The sequence below is a fragment of the Ursus maritimus genome, unplaced genomic scaffold, assembly GCF_017311325.1.
Source record: "Ursus maritimus isolate PB19 unplaced genomic scaffold, ASM1731132v1 scaffold_2, whole genome shotgun sequence".
Taxonomy (NCBI): Eukaryota; Metazoa; Chordata; class Mammalia; order Carnivora; family Ursidae; genus Ursus; species Ursus maritimus.
In genome coordinates, this window is record NW_024424452.1 from 80,298,041 (window position 1) to 80,322,120 (window position 24,080).

Sequence of the window (24,080 nt, forward strand, 5' to 3'; positions counted from 1 at the left end):
TTAGCTCAACTTCACCCCTTTATCACCATCATTGGGGCCTTTCTGTGACCGCCATCTTAATCAGTTCCCAATCTTTCAGCGAATAGCTACCACATCATCTGGTTTCAGTCTCTTCGCAGGATTTCTCATTATCTAGAATTACTGCTTTCATTTATTGTTACCTGCCACTGTCTGTCTCTCTTCACTAGGACATAAGCTCCATAGAAGCAGGAAACTCTTCCGCGTCATTCATCATTAAATGCCCAGTGCCTAGACCCATGTTTAGATATAGAAGGTGTTAACTAAATGAATGGGTAAGCCCTCTTCCAAGAAGCAATCAATCAAGTTATGAGGGCAAAGCTTACATGTCTGGAGTAGAAAATAATCCAGAATACTATATAATTAACTACTGAATTGTATGTGTATGTACAATATGTCACTCTTGTCAGGCCCATAATTATATGAAGGGAATTGGGCATCACCACCACAATTGTCCCATTAGCTAAAATGCTAGCCCTATGTTACTGTATGAAACTTTACAGCCATTAGTGGTTTCCGCAAGAAAAAAAAAAAAAGGGAGCCTCTTGAATACTAATTTAAAAAAAAAAAACTTAGAGAATGCTGGAGATAGTAAGATGAGAACAATGTTGCCTACAATACAAAGTTTAGAAAAATCAGCTTATCACCTTTAGTCCTGATTGCTGGCATGTTTCCAATTCCCTTCAGTGCCTGAGGGCTTAAGACTGTTCAATTCTGCACACAAGCCTACCGATCAATGGCTTAATCAGAGAAAAGTCCTGGTCCAAAGTGAAAACCATTCAGTCTAGTCCTCTTATCTGTGACACTCCTCTGTGGGGATGACACCAGGACATAGCCCTGGAGGCCACCATGCCGTGGCTCCAGCATTAAAGTTTCTGCATTGGACGGGTCGAACGAGGATGATGAGAGAACCCATTCCCTGTTCATCTTTGAGACAAGTCAATCACCTTGCTGTTCAAAGTGGGTCCTTGGACTGGCAGCATTGGCATCAAGTGACAGCGTGTTAGACATGCAGAATGTCAGGCCCCACCCAGACTTCCTGGATCAGAATGTCCATTTTAACAAGATCCCAGGTGACATATGCATGATTAATTTTGAGGAACACTGCCACATAGGAAAACAAAATGACTCCAACTGTACCATCATCACTGATTCTGGTCCCAAATCCAACAACAATCAAAAATCCAGGAAACTCAAGGTGAAAGGCAGTGGATCCACTATGATGTCCAACCAGGGGTGACATCTGGCCTTGCTGAGTTCATCTTAGGCCAGTGGCCTGGCGTTATTTATGTCCTGGTCCCACCTCCATTTCATTCACTCACCTTCCTACCTTAATCTCTTCTTGTGCCATTGGCAGCAAAACAGCATGCAGCTGTATCGGGTATATCTCAAGAGGTGAAGGCATTCTTCTTGTCCCGGCTCTGCCCCTGACTAGTTCTGTGACTACCTGCAAGTTATAGAAGCTCTCTGAGACTTGATTTCCTTATCTATAAAATGGGAGGGTCAGACTTCAGGATTAAATGAGGAAAGTTATATAACATGCTGTTTGGTAAGCTTATTCATAATGATGTCTTCCTTCAGCCTACAGACCCAGTTTACTCTGCACTCTGCATCAGGGCCCAGGGACTTGAAGATTTAAATTAAACCTCACCCATATGTTTCAGAAAGCTTAGCTCCTTTTCAGAGCCTCTGTTTATGATCCCGTCAGGCTCAGCTTCAGCAGGACCTTCTCCAGGTCTGTCTGCCTGGGAAAGCCATAGAGCAGCTGTCTCCTCCAAACCAAATCCCCTCTTGCTCACTACAGGGCTTTGCGTATAGCAGGCCCTCAGCAAATGTCTGAGGAATGAATGAATTAATCATTTAAAGAAAATAGCTATATGCCGTAATTGCTTTGCCACTGGAGTGCTAACTTCATTGTTGTAAACGTGCATAAAAAGAGCCTTTGGAGCTGGCTTGCAACCATAGGGTTGTAAAACACAAAACATTATAGAAACTTATGTTATTACTCTTTGTTGGATGTCTATGTTGCGTTCCCGAACTTAATCAGATTTTTATGCCATTTACCCTAATTATGTACGTTAGCCTACGAACTGCACCAGCCATCAAATGCACAAGACTGAGTCTCTGCTGACCAGTACTCACAGGCCAGGTTCAGAAGGCTGACTGCTGATCCAGCTATTGTTTTTGCTTCAGCCATAGGAGAAATCTATTCATTATTCTGGGGAGAGGGACCAACGGAGTCTGTCTTGGGCCCTATCCACCCAAAAACAAATCGATGGAAAGCGGAAAACATGGCGTCCTGTGTGGTAGAAATACAATGCCATCTAGGTGGCTTACTTCTTCCTTTGCCTCTAATCTGATTTAAGACTTCTTGGAGCTAGAGGGTCACCTTATGGAAAAAAACAGAAAACAGAAAACCTCAGCTTTGTATCATGGAAGAAGAGGAAGCCGTTCTCCTTAGCTTTCCCCATGGAAAGGAGGCAATGGGCTTGAAACAAACAAAAACCCAGTGGATTATGGACTAGAAAGTGCAGCAGAAAAGAAGAGTTTCCTGATTGCCACTTGTCAACCCAGATAACCTCCCCTATGTGCACCAATGGCGATGGCAAGAAAAGATAATGACAAAGGTCAGATCTAAAGTAACAATGAAAGTGGTATTGGAAAAGGAAAGGGAGAAAGCCCTGAGGAAATCCACTTCTTAATGGAGTATGAAAGAAGAAAGAAAGAAAGAAAGAAAGAAAGAAAGAAAGAAAATGTATTGTGCTTAGTGTGTCAGGTGGCAGATTAAAATTAAGCCCTTGGAAGTTCTTATTTGACGAAGATTCAATTTTTTTTTTTGGTCACTTCTCTAGAATCTACAGATCTATAGCTCTTTATTGTCTTTTTTTTTTTGAAGTAAGAACAAAATAAAAGATTCCTTCCTTCCAAAACAGTGGATGCTAATTATATGCCAGGCACCATGTCAGGGATGAAGACGCAAACACTAATAAGACATGATATTGTTTTGCACTTCTTCCCAGATTTCTATCCAAAGTTCAGATCTCTGTAGATAACAATGGTATGCTTTGTTTTGGTTTTGGCTTGGCTTTTTTACGTCAACTTTAAGTCTTCACTCAAGGTAATGCAAACTTTGCAGAATATATTTTTCAATGTGTTAAAAGGGTTTGACTGTAAAAGTGGCACATGCTTATTGTGGGAAAAGCAATACAGAAATTTCTAGTACAAAAAATAAAAGTCTTTACCCCATAGTCCTAATCTTAGAGCAAACAGACAATTTGTTCTCATATATACACAAATAAAGCTATTTTGAGATTATATACATGTTTCTCTCTCTATATATGTATGTATACATATACATATTGTATACACACATCCATAGACATATTTTTAGTGAGAGACTAGAAGATTATATATATATTTATATGTGTGTGTACTGGCATATATTTATATATAGATTTTAAAACAGATGAGACCCTAATATATCTGCTCTTCTGCAATTTGCTTTGTTCACTTCCAAATGGCTAGGAATGGAATATGTCTGGATGGATACACAGTCTACTGGTAGCAATGGCTGCCCGGCTGTCTCTGGGGAGTGGAACTCAATCACTGGGAAACAAGAATGGAAGGAAGATTTATTTTTTATTTGTTCTGTTTTATGCATTTTGAATTTTTAAAATAAATAATCTTGTTAAAGTAAAAAAATGAGAGAATTCTGGTAAGTGCTGTCAAATCTGTTATTGCGGGAGACAGTCACGCAGGGCAATGACAGCACAGGGAATGGGAAGAGCGCCACCAAGGGATAGATGCAAGGTGCTGGGAGAGGCAGTGAAGACCTCTGCCCAGAGCATCAAGGGAGGTGTGGTGGACATGGTGGCATGTGAGCTCCGCTCAACTGGACAAACTGGAAGGAGGGGATGGTAGAACGGAGGGAGAATAGTTGACAAGACAGCACAGGCACATAGGCTCTGAAGTATGGCAAAGGATCAAAGCCCTCATCCAAACCTTGACCCTGGACCCAGAACTGGGGCTGACACTAGGACAGGGTATCATTTAATTGCAAATGGCAATTTATAGAGCTGAAGAAAGCAATTAAAAAATGAAAGCAAGGAACAGATATCATAGCCAGGAAGACTAATTTGCTGATCCTAAGGGGCTAAGGGGAGACAGATACCCTCCCAGAAATTAGGCAGCTGAACAGACACCTAAGAAAGGAGAAAAACGGAGTACGCCACGAGAAGATAAGACAAGACAGGGACCCAAGAGGAAATTTCTGCATGAGACAGAACCTTAGTGGTGGAGACTTCAACGAGCATATCTACAGCCTTAGACTGGGGCAGGGAGGGAAGCCCTGAGGTCTTGCACTGTCTTCAAGCACATGCAAGGGCTTGGAATTGAGAGCAAGCCGCCTCATAAGGAAGTGGCCTGTGACGCAGCAGCTGGAGAGGGCAGAAATTTGGCAGGCTGAATAATGGCTCCCAAAGATGCCTGATCTCTGGAACCTGTGAATGTCACCTGTGAATGGCAAAAGGGACTTTCCTGATATGCTTAAATAAAGACTCCTGAGATGGGGAGATTATCCTGGATTATCTGGGTGGGCCCAGTGTAGTCCAAAGGGTCCTTATAAGAAAGAGGAGGCAGGAAGAGTCCTGCAGAAAGCCAGGTGACTCAGAGATCGGAGTGACGCAACTTGAAGATGGACGAGATGGCCACAAACCAACGAACACAGGTGGCCCTGAGAAGCTGGAAGGGGCAAGGAAGGGACTCCCTCCCCAAGAGCCTCCAGAAAGCGCCATATTACTGATCCCTTGAGTTTACCGCATGGAAACTGGGTTTGAACCTCCGGCCCCAGGAGAGTCAGGGAATACATTTATGTTGTTTGAAGCCACCCAGTTTGTGGTGATTGGTTACATCAGCCCTAGGACACTTAACACAGGGAGCGAGGTCACGCTCATGGTGGGAAGTCAGCAGGGAGTTAGTGAAGGGCTTTGAGCTGAGTCGTCACGTGATTAAGCGTAAGAAGCTAACTGTCATGCAGAATAGACTAGAATGACAGGAAACCAGAGAAAAGGAGACACGCGAGGAAGCAGTTTCAGTTCTTATGGGAGCTGATACTGTAAACTCATACAACTTTGGGAAACGGACAGGAGAAGACACCTGTTGGAGAAGTATTTAGGTGGTAAAAAGAATAGCATGTTGTAAACAGGTTAATGTGGCAGATGGAGGAGAGCATCTAGAAGGACTCCTCACTTTGTGTGGTGACCCGACGTAGTGGACAAATCTACTAGTGGATACAGAGAAAAGAGATGGTGACCACTGATGTCCCCGCAGAATATCTAGGCAGAAATGCTCAACACTCAAGGGCAAATGAGGTCTTGAGTCTCAGGGAAAAGGGAAGGATTAGAGGTGGAGGTTGAAGTGGACACAGAAGAGAATCCCCCAGCAACAGTGAAGAGCTGAACATGACAGATGAAATTCTGGAAAATAAGCAAAATGTAAATGATGTCTTTAAAGGAATAAGGGGGGAAAGGAATGAGAAATAAAGACCAAAGATTTATGAAGAGAATCAGGAGAGAACAGAATTGGGGACAAAGGGAAGAGAGAATTTTCAAGAAGGCAAACCTGGTCAAGAGGAACAAATTCTCCAGCCGACGTAGATAAAATGATCACAGAATGGAAGAGTGAACCTCTGATTATGAAGTCCTTAATTTCCTTCTCCAGAGCTATTTCTGTAGGGTGAAAGGGGTTGAAAGCAAATAATAATAATTTGAAGAGCGCAAAGAAGTTGAGAGGGTAGAGAAGATGCATGAACTACTCGTTCAGGAAGTTTGGTGGTAATACGTTGAAAGGAAACGGTGGTACAAGAGTCGCATGTTTATAAAACTATTATTTGGGGGGAAGATAGAAGGTTGGCAGCGGGATAATTCAAGTGATGAAGGGCTGTAAAGATGAAAGATGAAGACACTATTGAATGAGTGGGGTCTCAGAGGAAGCAGAGAGGGACGGGGAGCCGCTGCACAGGTGGAGAGTTTAGCCTGGAGAGGAAGGAACTCATTACATTTTCTGAGGCAAGAGGGCCAAGAACAATGAGAGCAGATAAAGTCAGTTTAGCAGTGGGGAGAGGGGAGGTTGGGAAATTTCAGTTCTGATAGTCCTTATTTACTCTGTAAAAAAAGAAAAAAATTAGGAGAGGCTTATCTCAAGCAATGAGAAATGGAAGTTTCTTTTTCACAGGCTTCAGTCAGACTTACCGAAAGACAGATGTTCCTAAATGTTGGTATGGCCAAACCATATAGTGGTAGTATGACAAGTAAGTGCATGACGGATGGAAGGCTGCCTTCTGAGGATCTGGCCCAAAATAGCCAGCTGGGAGTCTTCATCGTCAGGCAGAACGAGTGCAGTCTGCTTGTCTATCATAAAACCCACTTGGCAAGATGCCGCCTCAGAAGGGCTTTTCCTACCATTTCCACAGCTGCCACCACCCCCGCTCCCACCACCACCAGTAACCACAATAAATGCCTGTTGGGGGGTTACCATGTGCCCTGCTCTGTGTTAGACTCTGGGAAGTTGAAGTTGAAGAAGGCATAGAACCTACCTTTGAGAGATTTTGTAGTGACTTGTGGAGAGAAGAGGGCAGTCTTGACTCTAGTGCCTGACCTGAGAAAGGTGCTCACACAAAGAGGGGCTTAGAAGGATCCACAAACTATGAGAGCTGGAAGGAACCGCAGAGGGCACTACAGGTGAGGTCCGGACAGTGAACTAAGCAGAAGTCACCTGACCAATGCCAGGTGACCCAACCCGTCAGTCCTGTGTATTTTCCATTTCAGCTCACCCCTAATAAGCCTCCTTTCCTAGTCAATCTGTCAGCAATTTTAGCTGCAAAAATCAACAACAGAGGAGCCCTTTTCACTAGAAGGTTTTGAAAGTCAGAGCAGGAAAGGACATATCATCAAAGGACTCAAGTCCAACAAGATGTCACTTTTATGTCATGGGAGGTACAGCCCTCTCAGAACACTTTCACCGCTAGTGAACAGATCCCGTTCTGGAGCAATCCTCTCAGAGTGCAGAAAAGTGGAAGAAAATCTTCCTTTGTTTTATGTATTTATATTTCTTCATCAGTAGCATACTTCATGCTTCTGGAAGAAAAGGAAATTAGCACCTAGGGAGGAGAAAACTATTTAAGAGTAATAAGCAGAGCAAACAATAAAAGAGATAAACTCTATGACACAGAGTAAGACCTGGGAGGGGATGGTGGTATACAGGGACAACTGACAGAGCTCTAAATAGATGTATTAAAATGTTCGAGTAACTTCTAAGATCAGTAACAGGCAAGGGGTTGTATGCAGAATACTTAAGAGAACTAAAGTCACCAGTTGGAGTGCGACAAAATGAACTCCTCCATGGTAAGAATGGCTTGAGATCAAATGGGGAGGGCACAGTGCCAAGGTCATGGATACCTCGCCCTCCTGGGCTCAGTGTTGAACTTCAAGGACATGGCAACTCTCAGGATAGAAGCAAGGAAGAGAACCAGGGGTTCTGGGGGAAGGTCAGACTCATTTCCCAGCAGTCCCAAAACCTGGCCATCCCTGAATCACTGGCAAACAGAAACAGGGGAGGAATTAGCCTTTTGGTTCAATCGCTGAGCTCTGGCATAGAAATGTAACAAAGCTTTGCCAGCTGGAACTGGCCTTATCTACATTTGATTACACGACACTCCTTTCTTGGCAAATTGGAATCAGAGCAATTTTCAGAGATTGAAGTTTGAAAGGATACTAGAAACCTGGGATTGTGTGTTTGAGTTTTGGGGAATCAGGGCTTGGAGGGCAATGCCTGCAACAGCTGGAGCCCAGACACAAGCCTCTAGCATCTTCTGGAAGGAAATGCCCCGCTGCAAGAGAGGCCCTTGTGCCTCTGCTACGTCTTGAGCAAAACAAAACAGGAATTTGTCTGGAGCTCAGAGAGTCAAGAGCTTCTCAGCCACAGGGGCACATTTTCCACCGCGGCATTGCTGGCACAGAGGGTCCCTCCTTGCGGAGGGACTCTGGATCATTAAATCTTAGGATGACCTGCTTCTGAGTTTCCATTGCACTAATTTCATCGCTTGCCCTTTAGCAACTCACACACCCCTAACTTGGCCTCATCAGAATGCCATGAGGGTAAGCTCCGAAGAAATTCCATGAATGGCAATTCTATACCGGTCTTGATTGATCAGAATACGTATTTGCCAGCCAGTACTCCTCCCATACCAGAAGGTGAATTCAGAAGGTTTGAATAATTCCAATTTCTTATACTTACTTGGACTGAATACTAACTTGCTATCCAACAGCGGACAAAGATTTATTTGAAAGGCTGTTATCCAGAGCTATACAAACACTTGAGCCTATGGAGATTTCCTCTTAGCACAAATCATTGGGGAAAAAAAGGGCCTAAACACAGGGCAGGATGGAGCGAGAAGAGGTTTGCTCTGTGGTTATTGGAACGGGTTGCCAGCCGGGGAGGGTAGAGGCAGGACATAGCAGGGGAGACTGCAACACTCTCCAGCTTCTCCCCTGGCCATAAGAACAGTTGAACACTTTGCCCTTGTCATGACAGCAGAATGCACGGGAACCAGTAAAAACCTTTAGAGGACCCTCCATGATCACTAACACAGTGACCATACACTTTTGACCCCATCCTGTATCTGAAGTTTCCCCAAACACCCCAGCTGGGCAGTTTTAAGGATGGGCACTGAACACTGCAGCAACATCTGAACTAGTCCTTCGCCAACAGACTCCTTTAGTTTGGGCCCATGATTCGCACCCAGACAGCCGTACCTGCACGGGGTGTAGAATCTGCTGATGAGCTCATCACTCACCTTTGCTGATGTCTTCATATTCCAGCCAGAGTCGCCGCTGCACCTGCTTGTTTGGGTACCAGATGGAACAGGACTCCTCAAAGCCATAGACAGCTTCCTGGATGTAATGGTTGCCGAACTGGTCCAACAAGGCCACAAAATCCCCGCGTGACGTCGCCCCGTCCAGGGAGTGGAGCGCATTGCTGAGGGCTATGGAGAAACATCACCCAAGAGTGAGAGTGAGGACTCACAGGTGGGTGCTCAGATTCCCGGGCCATTCAGCCTCCAAAGCTGAAACGCCCGTGTGGCCTGAAGTGATGCTGGAGAGCTGGCTGGACCTATCAGCTGGACATTTTCAGTCCGCTAAATTTTCTTTCCTCGATGAGTATCTCTCAGGCCAGTTGGTTATGTTGTTAACTTCGTGCAGGCAGAACACCGCCAAATCTAACTCCCTGCTCAAGTCAAGGTTGTTTTTTTCTTTTTCAGATCGTAAGTCATGACATTAAATCAATTTAGTGAGCTCAAATAATGGCATTTCAAAAAAAAAAAAAAAGAATAGCGTAGTCTAAAATAGAAACACAAAAGCAGCAAAGAACATTTCACATCGTAAAATGAAGTCCTGCTTCATGAAATTTCTCTTGTGTGTATGTGGGAGCGTGCGTATTTCAAGGTCATAGTGTAAAAAAATGGATTCTAACTGTGGGGAGTGACCAAAAGAGTTCTTGGAGGTAGACTATTGCCTCAGACATAGACACGGGTATTGGGAAGATAATGGAAGAAGAGGGGTGAGAAGTCATTCATCTATTGCTTATATTTATTTCAGAAAATCAAAAATATATGGACAGGAAGATGGTGAGTAGAAGAAAGGATCTATTCACCCTCCCTCCCCACCTCCCCCACCAGATCTCCACAGATTTGCTTTTCCTGCTTAGGAGAATTAAACGGGATGGAAAGATAGCCCATGCCCAGTTTTCCAAATCTATTGCCTTCTGAACCTGGCCAGCTTTAGTCAGCCTTCCTTTGTATGCACCTGTGTCCTATCAGGACGAGGCAGAGCCTGGCCCAGGCAGGAGATCCTGAGTGCAGAAGTTCACATCACCAGTGATGCCACACGTGGCTTTGAAAGGCACGGGGCAGCAGTGAAATCCCATTGTTAACTCCCAGTGCGCATGACACCTGTGCTGGGAGCAAGCTCAGCGTGGAAACAGGACAGCGTCTCTACTGCTACGTGTTCCTAGAATGAGGAGTAGCTTAGTTCTTTCCAGGTTTTTCTGTACCAGCAGAGTTTACTTCAGTAAGATTCCCCATCCTAATCCCTTCTTGCCAAGAACTCTTTCAAGTTAAAATAAACAGAATTCGGAGTCCCCTTGTGTCCTATGGAAATGTTTTATATCCTTAATGCATTTTCCTTCCCTATGCATAAAGCGTTACCTTTCATGAGTATAGGTCTCACTTCTTTATAATTCTCTGTCCCCTATCTTTTATCTCTCTCCTGTTGGCGCTAAGGCTCTGCCTCCCTATTGCTGACCCGAAGTTCCCTCTCCTTGTCTTGTCATCGCATGCCAACATCATCTGGCTCTAGTTACCTCTTCATCCAACACAGAGAAACCAGACTCTACGGCATAAACTTCCTGTCTGGCACATTCTTTAGGTGGCTTCAGAGGAAGGAGTGGAGTAAGAGGATGAGTTGGAATGGAGATGTGTACCTACATTAAGGCCTCATTTGTAGCAACTAACTTGCCCATCTGCAAACTGCACATCAGGATCGCTTAAGTGCTAGGAAAAAACTTGATTCAAGGCATTTACTGCCCAAATGTAAAGAATACTTGTACAAGGCACCTCACTGTTCTGTCTGGGTCAATTTGTCCTGGTTTTTGGAATTCGCTACTCCTTAACTTATTAGGTATCTCGCTTTCTTATCTATCATCTATCTGTCTTTTGCTCACTTACTGTTCAGGGACCATAAAAGCTGTTTCTACCCCCTCCCCCGCCCCCTCCTCTTTCTTGCTCTTTTCCCCTATTTCTTTCATTGTATGAAAACTCTAAGGGATGCTCTTTGCATTTGGAAGGTTTTATTCTGTCAATTTATAAAAAGTCTGCTTTTGCATGTCCTCTCTGTACACTGCGTGACCCCAGGAGGAAAGATAAAGTAGGTGTTTATCTTCACCGGCCCCACCTTGCCCTTCCCATCACGTCTACAGTCCAAGATAAAACTTGCAATTTAATCTATCTTTAGACAAGGATCGGATTCCAGGTGTTTGCCCTTAAGGGTGAATCTGAGTGAATAGGTTATGCATCTCTCGAAGTGGCTACGTTTTCGATGGTATCTGCAACAATGGGATAAAAGGGTTGTGCCCTTGGAAAGGCACTCCACGCCCCAGGAGCAAGTGGGAGGGGCGGCTTGCCGCTGTGCTCACCCTGAGAGACGGCCACTTGGTTGAGTTTGATGTGGTAAATCACAGACCGGACCTTCCAGTGTTGCAACACAGGGTATCCAGACACCTCACTGAAGTTCACCATCCCTGGGGACAGAGGAGACGCGGGCTCAGTGTGTGTGATTGATTCTCAGGTCCCAAGCCTACTGGGTTAGCAGGTGTCATTGTGAAAAGATGAGAAAGCATTCTTTGATGGAGAGAATTTCTGGAATCACAGTGACAACAGCTCTCATTTATTGAACCCTTCCTCTGCGGCAGACATTTTGCGAAGCACTCCGCATACTCTGCTTACATAAAGTCACGTGGTTAGTGCAAGACAGGTGTTATGATTTGCATTTCATAAACAGGGAAACTGGGGCCCAGGGAGGGTGTTTGCTTAAGGGCCCTAGGCCACCAGGTGGAGCCAGGATGGAGTTCCAGATGTATCTGAGACAGGGTGGGGTTCTTAACGTTTCTATAATATTCCCTTAGTAAATTTCTGTGAAACGCTAGACTTACTGTAACACCCGCGAGTTTTACTCTTTAATAGCTGTAGTAATTGACTCAGTTCACGTACCTGATAACATTGATTTTTCTGTCGCATTTAACTGATTTGTGTTCAGTATTTACATTTTAATTACTCTGAAGCTGATAATGCTGATTTCTTCCTCACCAGGAGGGACAGGGTCAGTGTGACGCAGTCATCAAGGGGCAAGGTGGCCCTGTGGGGAGTGCCATCTATGTGCCAGACTCTGTAACAGACGCTTTATTTGTGGTCTCCCTTTTACCAAGGGGAGAACTGAGAAGCCAAGGGACTCGTCCAACGTTATTCTCAGCAAGCACACCCTTGTAGCCACTTAGATGCGTTGAAATGGGTTGTTCCTGCTTGAGCACCGTGGAGAAAGAGTGGTATCCTATTTGAATTCTAGTCATTACTATAAATATAAACTGCTACAGAAACAAAATAATTAGACCACAAGGAATAAAAAAAAAAAATCACCTTGCTAAGCTTAGAAAACCAGTTTTAGCTTCATTTCTATGCCTAACGTTTGCTAGGTGCATAAGTTATAGGAATAAATATATATGTGTATGCATGCGTGTAAGCGCATATATATGTAAATAGAATGGCAATATGTATAGAAACTTTAGATAGATACCTAGTGTAAATATTATGTGTATAATGTGTATGAATATAATGGCGATAATACAGACATACATACTGAATGATCCTGCCATTGTGACCCATGCTTCCTTCAGGCTAAATCAACTAACTTAATACATAAACTGGATGAAGAGGGGGCGGGATTGGTTAGCTGTTTGTCAACTCTGATCAAATTAGCTGAGTAACTGCCAAATTTCCATTTCGGTGTAAATCATACAGGAATAACTATCGGTAAGGCAAAAAAAGCAAAAAGGTCAGAAGGGGTGCTTAGTGAATCAACTGCTTAAATTTCATGTCGGGCAATCAGAGATACGTTACTTGAAACTAAAAGAAGGTTTTCAGTCCTTCTTTTCTTTCAAATGTTCTTCTTTTGGGCCATGAAGCTTTGTGACAATAGTCATACTACTACATACCCTGGCTTTTCACCTTTAGGTTAATTTTAAAAGCATATGAATGAAACTCGAACTTTACAGGGTTAACACCCCAGTCGCATACCTTAAAGACACATTTCCTGAGAGCATAAGCGTGCATGCTCTGTTGAACTGTTGCACGTACTGCACGTAACGTGCGTTCTCTAGTTACGTCAGCTCACCCGCTTGCTGTTATTTCAAAAAGCCTACTAATAAAAAAAAAATAGCAAGCCCAATCAATGAAGACTTTTCAGTATATTGGAAAACATTCCCTTTAATGGAGTTGTTTCCTAGCGGGAAAGGAAACGGGCAGGAAACCAGGAGGCCGGAGTTCTAACACGTGTGGCTGGAGGGGCAGTTTCTGCTGCCCGCCCCCGACTGACTTTCTCTCTGGCCACCTGGCTGCGGGATCTTCTGGTTGCCCGTGGTTTCAGCTGTAAGTGAGAGGCTTAGCTGAGGTGACTTCTTGCTTCCTCTTCCATCCTGCGATTCCGACCAGCTCTGTGACTTTGGGCTGGGCACCTCCTGCGTTTCCATTCTCCTATCTGGAAAGTAGCGATCCTGGCATTCATCTTAACCTGCTTCACAGGTAGGTTGCCAGAACCCGATAAAGTTCTGGGCATAAAAGCACGCCGAGAAGAACATAAAGCATCATATACACGCCTGGCATCTATGATCGTCACCTGCTTCATCACCCCTAATTGTGTACACTGGCCGTTTCTTCCTCGACGCTTTTGTTATAAATTCTTGGGCTTTAGTTCAGAATGACAGAGTGAAGAAAGAATAAAGCAAGCAAGGATTTCAGGGGATAGGAAGGGATGACGTTGTCCTATGTTCACCCATGATGAGCCAAGATACTGAGCCCCAACGCTTAGCCGCTGAACAGCAATCCTACTGAGCGCATCTCGGCTCCACCGGAGTCAGGGAGACAGGTGCGAGCTGTCAGTGTTTGGGAGGCGTTGTTCTGAGCCTGCATACGGATAATATGTCCTTTAGTTAAAAAGAAAGGGATATTTTAAAGTACATATTTTCTAGCTGGGTCATAGGATTCTTTCTCAGTGTGCCCTTGACATGTAGTCAGCTCTAGTTTTTTATTTTAATTTATTATTATTTGGGAATATATCTCTCAATGAGTCTTTTAGCGAACAAAATATCTCTATGTTTTCTCAAGAAAGAACATGCTTTCCCCTACCTATGCTTGAAAAAAAGAATGACTGAATACACTTCTGTGGAAGGAAGGAAGGAAGGAAGGAAGGAAGGAAGGAAGGAAGGAAGGGAGGGAAGAAGGGAGGAAGGGAGGGAGGGAGGGAGGAAGGAAGGAAGGAAGGAAGGAAGGAAGGAAGGAGGGGAAGGAAGGAAGGAAGGGAGGGAAGAAGGGAGGAAGGGAGGGAGGGAGGAAGGAAGGAAGGAAGGAAGGAAGGAAGGAGGGAAGAAGGGAGGAAGGAGGGAGGAAGGGAGAAGGAAGGAAGGAAGGAAGGAAGGAAGGAAGGAAGGGAGGGGAAGGAAGAAGGAAGGAGGAAGGGAGGGAAGAAGGGAGGAAGGAGGAAGGGAGGGAGGAAGGAAGGAAGGAAGGAAGGAAGGAAGGGAGGGAAGGGAGGGAGGAAGGGAGGAAGGAAGGAAGGAAGGAAGGGAGGGAAGAAGGGAGGAAGGGAGGGAGGGAGGAAGGGAAGAAGAGACGGAGGGAAGATTGGTTTCTCCTGTTATTTTATTTGAAATGTCATGGAAACGCATTATGCCTAAGAGTATTTCCTTCAGATGAACCTGAAGAAGTTCCAGAGAGATCAGAGCTCTAAATCTTCACACACACTGAGCAATTATGGCATCCACTGGCCCATGAATGTGGCCAGCAGCCTCTTCTCCCTCCTTGGTCTGCCTCTGGATTCTTTTTTCTCTCAACTGAGAGACTCAAAATACAAACGGGCGATGGCCAGATCATATATAAAAATAGAACTCTGACCCATAATCTGACACAAAAAGCCCAGGAAACCAACCTATCATCTCTAGTAACCAGCCCAAGAAGCTAGTCTACTGTCTATAAATCAGACTTAGAGAAGTCAGATCACCATCTCTAGTGACCAGTCCAGGAAGCCAAATAGTATGCTCTGTAAAAACTGGCAACATGACCAGGACTTGATCGATGACTGACAGCTTTCCTAATTTTTGTTCTTGCTTCCAACTTAGGTCCAACCAGAGAAAGGCAAATATGTACTCCTGAACACCTACCTAGAATGCCTCATTCCTCTGTAGTTAGCTGGCCCACCTACATGCCAACAGCCTCCGATCGGGGCACACCCGAGGCCCTCCCTTGTTTCCTCTAAAGCTCTCCTGCTCCTCTGCTTGCCCTTCAGTCTCGGCCAAAATGCAAGTGATGGTGGCTGAATCCTTTGCTACAGCCAGCTCTGAATGAGTAGCCTTCACCTGTTTTAATCTGGTTGCTCTTCATTTATTTCCACACAACTTGTCGCACCAAAAAGTCTGGCGAAGCTCGGAGTTCTTAACTCTTATTTCGATGAAGAGGGAAGCACTCAGCAAGATAAAGCACATAAATCAATATTTTCCAGCATGTTCTTCAAACCAATAATTCTGAAAGATGGAAACAGTTATTATGTGACAAAGGATTCTCTGGTTAAACAGGTTCGGGAATTGCTGGGTCAAGTGAAGCAGAAGGGATTTCTTCAGTATAGGGCTGCTTGGGACCTGTCTTTCTAGGCTAAGGTCTTGCAAATTGCTGAGAGGTAGAAACTATAGTCTTTCCAAATGTATTTAAAGAAAGAACCTATTTATGAATGGAGCACTGGTTTTTCATGAAAAAACACCACCGTGCTTATAAATGCTGAGGTTGAAGATTCTGAAGATCACTTTAGCTCTAAAATCTTCTAAGCTTGTAGGTTTATGGGGATTATGACCTATAATCGCACCTAGTACAACATGATACGATATTCTCTATGCGACTCTCAGGAAAGATATAATTAAAATGTTACCAGAACCAGAAAGTTAATACGGGAGAAATTTGGTCAACCATCTCTTTAATTCTTCTAGTCATTCTGGGCTTTAAAAAAAACAAGACCAAACCTTTGTACATCAAATGTTAGACTTGACTCTCTCAAGGCCATGAAGAACAGAAGTGATCCATATGGACATCCTTCTACTCCTTCTACCTCTAATATGCCAAATTAAGAGAGGTCCAAGGGCATTGGGGAGAAAGAAATTTCTGTTGTAGACGAGGACCCAGTTTGGATTTGATCCTTATTTCCAAAGATGTAGATTCAAACGTGGTCTTCTGATGTCTCTCAGATCTAGCCACAGACTCCTCCAAAAAAGCCTCAGGTAGAGCCAGGACAACTCTCTGTCCCCTCAGCCTAGCAACTGCAGTAACATCTCCTCACCTCTGTAATAAATTGTTACATGTGAGGTCTTGGTGGCTCTTTAAACAGAAGACACATATCTCTGCTGTGGAACCTGTCCTCTTTGTGTGTGTCACCTCCCACCTCCCTTGACATACACTTTACACACACACAGGGAGCATTTCTGAGAAAATGATGTGGAAACAAGAAAGCCAGCTTCTCTAATACTAGAGATGGGAGCTTTAGACATATGTCCAAAGGCTGCATCTTAATTTTTTCTGTTTAGGGTGTGTGCATGTGTGAGTGTGTCATCTTTCAGAAAGCAACTGATTTTGATGACATTTATTTCTGGTCCAGAATATATTGAAATTGTTTTCTCTCTTACTCCCTCTGTTTCTATAGGAAAAACACTATTTGATAGTTCGAATGTTCTTGTTCTTTTTCTTCCTGGATATGCTTATATATTTAACAAATGTACATCTCACTATGCATCAGGAACTATTCTAAAAACTTTACAAATATTAATTTATTTATTCCTTGTATCCATCCTATAAGAAAGACAGTTTTATATTCATTTTCACAAGTAAAAATATTGAGGCACAGTGAAGGTAGGCAACTTGTCCAAGATCACACAGCCAGTGAAGAGTTGAGCCCAGCTGTCAGGCTCCAGAGTCTATGTGATTAATTACTACACAATACTCCCTCAGACAGACCTACTTATCATCTGGTTTAGGTCTAAAATAAAGTTTTAAACAGAATTTGATATCTTGAAAAGGCTTGCCCTCAGCACAATCCATTCTTCAGAAAAGGAAAGAAAAAAGGACAGAAAGGTCCAGGATTAGGGAGATATAGAACGAGGAAGGGAGAAAAATAATGGAGAAATGAGCAAGCCAGCAGTGGAACTGAGCTCACATTCAACTTTCTAGCAAGTGATACTGAGTTCCTGGTTGGCTTCCCCTTATGGGTCCATCGGACCCTTTGAAGTGTCTTGTTTGGTCCAGGAGGCATTAATGGGAGGGTGGTCTTCAGAGGCTCAGAAAGGAGGAGTAGCCCCTGAAGTTCCTGCCTTTCCCAATCAACCCATCCTTATTTCCATAATGAGCCCAAGGGAAGAATATCAATGGGCTCAAAACAGCGTTGAGGGGCATTATTTCCAACTTGTGACGAGAGCCATGAGCCCCCAAGAGACTGCATTTTCTAAGGTCACACAACTAGGAAGTAGCAGAGCCGTGACACAAAGTCTGGGTCATTTGACAACAAAGCTCTGTCATTTTCTCCTCCTTCACACTGGTCCGTAAGTACCTGCCAGGGAACCCAGTGGCCCCAGTGACAGATATCTAGGCGATGGTAGCTGTCCACCTCCTCTCTGACTCTACTCCCTCTAATCCACTGAGACCTCTGAACTTTGACCCATCTATTATGCCATCTGTTTTCAAAGCATCCCAATAAGACTAGCAGAGAAAGGTATTATTAGACCATTTGCAGATATTCTATAATAATCTTGGCAATTTATTGACAAATAATCCTACTAGAGTGTTTTAGAATTGCGCTTTTATTGTGTATCAAGGAAATCACTGGCGATGAAATGAAAATGGAAACAAGAGAGGTCAAGAGTTTTGATTTTATGAAACTGTTGGGAGCTGCCTGGTTTTTGCCAGTTGAGTAAGGCAGGAGGCATACTCACCAGTCAGGAACTCGGGGTCAGGCGTGGGCTCCGAGATTTCCTCCAGGCACTGATTCTCCAGGGGAACGGTGGCCACCACAAGACCATCTGGCAGTTGCTGGTCTAAACCTCGAGCAAAGTTGTTTTGCCTGGAAACAGAAGCAGATTTTCATTTCTGAGTGTCAAGGTGAACCCCACTCCTTGGTGGGCAATCTATAGCTCAACCTACAATAAAAAAAAATTCTTCCTGGACCAAGAGGTTCCCCTCCCAGTGAACCCCACTTGATGGACATGTCTGGAACAGGACAGGGTGTGAGAGGCAGGGTGAGGGCTAGGACAGAAAAGAAAGACATCAGTTGAAAACGTCTACTCAGAAGATTGAGAACATTATTCCCTCCCTCCCTTCCCAGGCGCTACTCCTGATCCACCCTCCACAAGACCTAGACAGACGCAGTCTCGTTTCTAGACTACAGAGAAAATTCTAGCTGCCACAAGATTGGTTATGACACATTACTGCTTGCCACTGGCAAATGAAATCCCAGCCTAAAAGGGGAAATATTAGTAAAGCCTACAGTCTGTAACAGAAACAGCAACTGACTTCAAGAACAGGTTTGGATACTTACTATTGGTTTGCTCACAGGAGTCCAGGCCTAGGTTGCTATCAATTGCTGGTTCATATTATGACATTCTCCTCCTCCTCCCCCTCCCCCCCATCATCATTATCTCCCGGAAAGCATGAGTTCTGAGGAAGATGTACTCTAATAGCCTAAGAGACAATAGGAACAGGGGTCAAATGGAGACTCTCCAAGAAATGTTCTAAATCAATGGTTCCAAACATTTTGTTCTCAGGACCCCTTTATAGTTTTAAAAATAAGTGAACACTCCAAGTAGCTTTTGTTTGTGTGGATTTTATCTGTCCATATTTACCATATTAGAAATTGAAAGAGAAGTTTTAGAAATATGTATTAATCCATCTAAATATGACAATAATCAACCCATTAGATCTGAACGTATTATGAAAAATGATGAGAAGAGTGATGTTTTTTATATTTTTTGCAAATTTTTTAAACATCTGACTTAATAGAAAACAGCTGGATTCTCACCTCTGCATGCAACTATTGCAAGGTATTTTTTGGGTTGATGTGAATGAAGAAAACCCAGCCTCTCTGTAGTTGGAAAAGGCAGGACCTTGAATATCCCCTATAACGATCTCAGGGACCCTCAGGAACTGTGGGCCATACTTGAGGATTGCTATTCTAGACTGACTGACACACTGATTCTTCCACTCAGAGCCAAACAGAATGTGAGCATTCTCTAGCGCCTTCCACGGAAAATCTTGCAGTCCCTACCTGGGCAAGATAGAAATTTAACACTCTACTGTTCACCTAGAGGAAGCATGGGTCCCGAGTTCTGGAAAGAGGAGAAGACCATGGGCGAGAACACAACCTGTCCTTTTAGGATCATGTTCATCTTGCTCCAAGGTGCAAACGTTTATGTTGACTTTAAAGCTCTTCAGGGAAGAAGAGCCATCAGTAGCCATGAGTAACCAGTTCCATAGACACGAGATTCACCTGAATGTTCCTTTCAGCACTTGTCCTGCAGCCACTTCCTTGGAATGGTTGTTGTAACCAAAGAACATCTCCCCAAAGAGGGTCTGGTTCATGGGAACCTCCCTGCTTTCCCCACAGTCTCCTCCCTCTGGGCAGGTCTCTGCGATGAGTTGGCAAGAGCGACCATCCACACCGAGCTTGTAATCCTCGATGCACCTAACACGGTAGGAAACTCAAGATAAAAAGTTGTTCCATCAACGAGCTATGCAGTCAACTCAACCCAACAGATTGGGCAGAAATGCCTCTGGGAGGGTGTTGGGTGGTAAACATGATGAGTATCTCAGTTCGATTTTGTCCTCTTTAGATCTCAGTTTCTTAAGCTTACAAACCTAGGTGACCGGAGGGAATCTTTCACCTTTCCTTTGCAGATAAGTGCTTTCAGAGCTTTAGAGTGCTTCCTCTGCTAAGTGGATCCTCTCCCAGACAGGTCGGGGTAAGAATCACTGGAGATAAGCTTGTAAGTGAGTTACCACACTTAAATCTGAGGTATTTTAGAACCTTTCTCCAAGACCATATATGTGGCCAGACCCTGCATTTGTTTGGAGGGTAATGAGGCAGTGAAAGGAGTGACACTGTGCTTAAGAAATTAATAACCTTCTAATCTGGTCCTGTGACAAGTCAACTAAGAAATTAGAAAGACTGATCATCTTCTGACTGTGTTTTGTTTGAATGTATCCAAACACAAGATCATCCCATATTAACTCCCCCTCCATTCACAGTAGCCTTCCTGAACTAAACAGACACAAGGGCACGCCGTGTGAACACCTCCTTGGTGTCCCTCCCCATTAAACATGGACAGTTACTCTAATGGAAGAGCAATACTGATGTTGGTAAACAAGGCTCAATGACCCGTAAGTCATTAATTGGACCTTATTTGTAGTTATATTGAGAAGAATATAATTTGTTAGTTCAAGCACTACTTTGATAAACCTGTCATTTAAAAAGCATATTAATTTCATGGGGGTCTCTCCTTAAACTATACCAGATTTAGAATTTACAGATGCTCATGACATTAAAACACATCATTTATTACTATCTATGGTAATTGTCGCAACAAGGTAAAGATGTCTCTTCTATATGGAGGAACAAATAATCATAGCGTTAAGTGGTGAGAAGCAGTGATGTTGCCCTTTACTGAGTGACCTCAGGTCAGCTGATGAAACTCTCTGAGTTTCAGTTTCCACATCTGTAAAAGGCGGGGGGAAAAGCTGCTTTGCAGGGTTGTTGAGAAGATCGCGAGAGACAACGAACTTAAAGGACTTATAGTGTCCTCAGCAAACAGCAAATACTCATCAAATCTTATCGTATTACCAGCAGAGGGACAAATGAGGTCCAGTTACCGGAACTTTAACTCTTTGTATCCCCCATTTACACTTACGTATTTGTGTTAACAGGCATGACTAGAGCTCTTTAATTATCAGTGCAGGTGATTTAGGCTTTACATAGAAATGGCAAGTCAAGGGACTCTTTTGGCGTCTGCAATGGCTTGGAGAGTGCTAATTTCCCAAACACCGAATCCCAGCTGAAATAACAGAGTCCGGTTAGGAACCTACGGCGTTAGTGCAGGCCACGGATGTGATGGGAGACCCACAAACGATTCTGTGGCTCCAGCCCAGGTCTGGGACGAGATGGTGAAGTGGCTCCTTCCAGGAGCCGTAACTTACTGTTTCTGGAAAGAACTGTGAAGCTGGCTGATTCCCTCCCCGTCCCTCCTGAGTGTCCCAACAGCTCCCCCTTCCGCACTGTCCCACACCCCTATCCTGTATCTAACACTTAGCTAGAGTCTCTGCACAAACCGGGTGCACAAATCTATGTTTATTAAAGACTTTATAAATTTATCTCTATGAATTGAAGTGGGTCAACCATCACGATAACATCATAGAGACATTAACATTTAGATCACGCTTCCGTTTACGGAATGGTATCTTACAAGAAACTGAAGGTAAAAACTGTCAATTGAAAAGAAATAAATTTCGATGAAATACAATAAAATAACATTACGACTCCACCCAATGATCTTGTCCTGAGTATTCAGTAGGCACTGGCTTTTAGCGACAGAGCCAAAAGGGCAGAGCTGTATTATTATAAACCCTGATTTTCCTTGCAAGCCTCTTAGAGTAGGAGATCCCTGAGGGCAAGAACAGCACTTCATTCATCTGTGCGGCCCAGTGGCATATGGCCTAAAGTATGCACCCTCCCTGACAGGCAGGAAGACAGAGGTGGGGGAAGGGGGTGGCAGGGAAGGAGTGGGGAGAGAGCAGAAGGGAAGGGGAAGGAAAGGGGAAGGAAGGGCAGACAAGCAAACCAAGAGTGTATAAAGATGGGTCAAATTGCTATTTACTTTATAACTATAATAAGAAACGGTCTTTAAATATAATTCTAGTCAGAGGTGTAAATTTAAATTTTGAAGGAACCACAGAATTAAAAAAAAAAAAAAAAAAAAAAAAACGCAGAGGGCCTGAATTCTAATCCTCATCTTTCCACTTACCAGCTCCCAGTCTTGAGGGAGCCGCTGAACCCCACTGTGGAGGAACTGCCCTGAGGAATTAGCATGTCTGTGGGAGGGTGGGCCTTCAGGGACAGAACTCAGTGATGTTTCCACTCTTCCAAAGTTTTCCCCCCTCCTCTTCTTTGATAATTAATCAGCTTTACACAATCTTTCCAGAGTTTCTGGACCACAGAATCCTTTCATCACAAAACACGTTAACATAGTTCCAGGGAACACGGTCTGGAAAATTCTGATATATGCAGGCAATGACTGTGGTCAGGTTCCTCTCCCACGGGGATGGGGCTAGACTTTCTCTGAAGGGCCTCCCAACTCTGATATTAAAAGTGCTGCTCTTCCTGTCCCGAAAGGCTCTTTCCTCAGAGCCTCAGCACTGGCCTAGGGTGACCGGTTCTTTTAGATTTCCTTTCCTGGTTTTAACGCTGAATGTCCAGCACCCCAGCAAGCTGGTTGGCCTCATGGGCAACTCACCCGCAGAACATGAGGATGTTGTACAAGGTGGGGTCGTCCGGGAAGGGCGCCATCTGCTGGAGACACAGCTGCTCACAGCCGCCATTGAAGCCATCTGAGCAGTCCACCCCAATGTGGCGGTCATAGCAGCCAGAGCTGTCCTTCATGGGGCTCAGTCCGGACGGGCACTGGCACAATCAAAAACCACCACGCAGGGAGGTGAATCAGGGGACTGGGTTCTCGGGGAACCGTAACCACTGACGCCTATTTTTAGCACTCAGCCTTGAAACCATTAACATTGGCAACTAATGCACGAATTTCCCACTACACTGGACTCCCTTTAAAAGCAAGTGACCTTTTCGACATCTTGCTTCTCTCTGGGCACACATCACACACATTTGCATTAAAGCCACTGCCTCCAAACAGGCAGGAAGGGAACATCACAGCAAGACAGGGCGAGGTGTGCTGGACTCCCAACTGGGTGGAAGTGGCGGACCAGAATGGAACAGCATTAACAGAGACTTCTTTGGACCAAGGGGAAGGAGTGCTGCTGTTTGCACTTAGTATTAGTAGGACTTTTTTTTTTTTTTTAACACGCAAACACATTGCCAACGTTGGTACCAGATAGTCAACAGGGTTGGAGGGAATGGACAGAGCGAGGGCTTCCAGCTGGAAGGAGGAAGTGGACTTTCTCTGTGACCCTGGAGGGGGGTTTCCCTGCTCTCCTGGTAGAAGTGGCCATACTCATGACCTTCCTGCCTCGAGGACACCCTGCAGAAGACGCAAGACAAGGGCATCTGCTACATGGTCACCCACGGTGCTACACTTGGCTTTGGGCTTTATCCCAGTGTCCTGGACACTCTTATTGCGAAAGAATTTGCTTCGCTGCACTGCTATGCCCTCAGTGAACTCCCCAGGAGTTCCAGCAAAGAAGATAATCCAGGAAGAGATGTCAGCCAGAATCTGGGGAAGACAAAGGGGCTTGGTAAGCAGCAGGAGCGCTCCTGCAGCCCCCATCGCGCACCAGGCCGGGTCTAAGTCCTGTCTGTCTTACTCATTCAGCCCTTGTAACATCCCCTGGAGTATGTAGTATGATCAGCCCCATGTGACATGTGAAGAAACCACGGGCACAGAAAACTCTGTGAAAGTCCCACTGCTGATCACGGCAGGACCACACCCGAAACTTGGCAGGCTGGCTATGGGGTCCATGACTCGGCTGGCCCATCCTTAGCTTACACCCGAACAGTCTCTCACACAACAGTTACTGTTTACTGAACACTTCGTAGGAGCTGGGCATTACGCTGGCAACACCCTATATTAGCCTCATTTAGTAACTGTGGAAAGCATTAACACTGCCAATTCATGCATGAATTCGGTGCACTGGAGCCCACCAAGTAAGTCCAAAAAGATGTTTTGCCTTCCTGCTTCTTCTGTCTGTTCAATGGATCCTGCACGTCTGCACTACAGCGGATCCTTTCACACAGGCTGCAAGAGGGCTGATAACTTGCCCAGGGTCAAGCAGCTAGTATGGGGCAGAGCGGGGGGTCTGTCTAGATCTGACCTGCTTGTAATGAGGTGCTCTATGCACATACTGTCAGCTAATGAACACACTCCCCTCAAGCCACAACCAAATCAAAAACAACTTTCAAAACTTGGTGGAACAGTGTTACCGC

General features: G+C 44.5%; 1 protein-coding gene across 2 annotated transcripts in view; it reads right to left on the reverse strand.

The window, feature by feature from the left end:
- The window catches only part of ASTN1 (astrotactin 1), a 290,796-nt gene that overhangs the window by 56,377 nt on the left and 210,339 nt on the right, over positions 1-24,080 (reverse strand). For both annotated transcript variants that reach the window (XM_040636245.1, XM_040636244.1), the window contains exons 12-16: positions 22,429-22,595; positions 19,413-19,607; positions 17,863-17,990; positions 11,266-11,370; positions 8,870-9,058 (exon numbers count right to left, since the gene is read on the reverse strand). In XM_040636245.1, the coding sequence (XP_040492179.1) occupies positions 8,870-9,058; positions 11,266-11,370; positions 17,863-17,990; positions 19,413-19,607; positions 22,429-22,595 (784 nt within the window). The remainder of the gene's footprint in view (positions 1-8,869; positions 9,059-11,265; positions 11,371-17,862; positions 17,991-19,412; positions 19,608-22,428; positions 22,596-24,080) is intronic.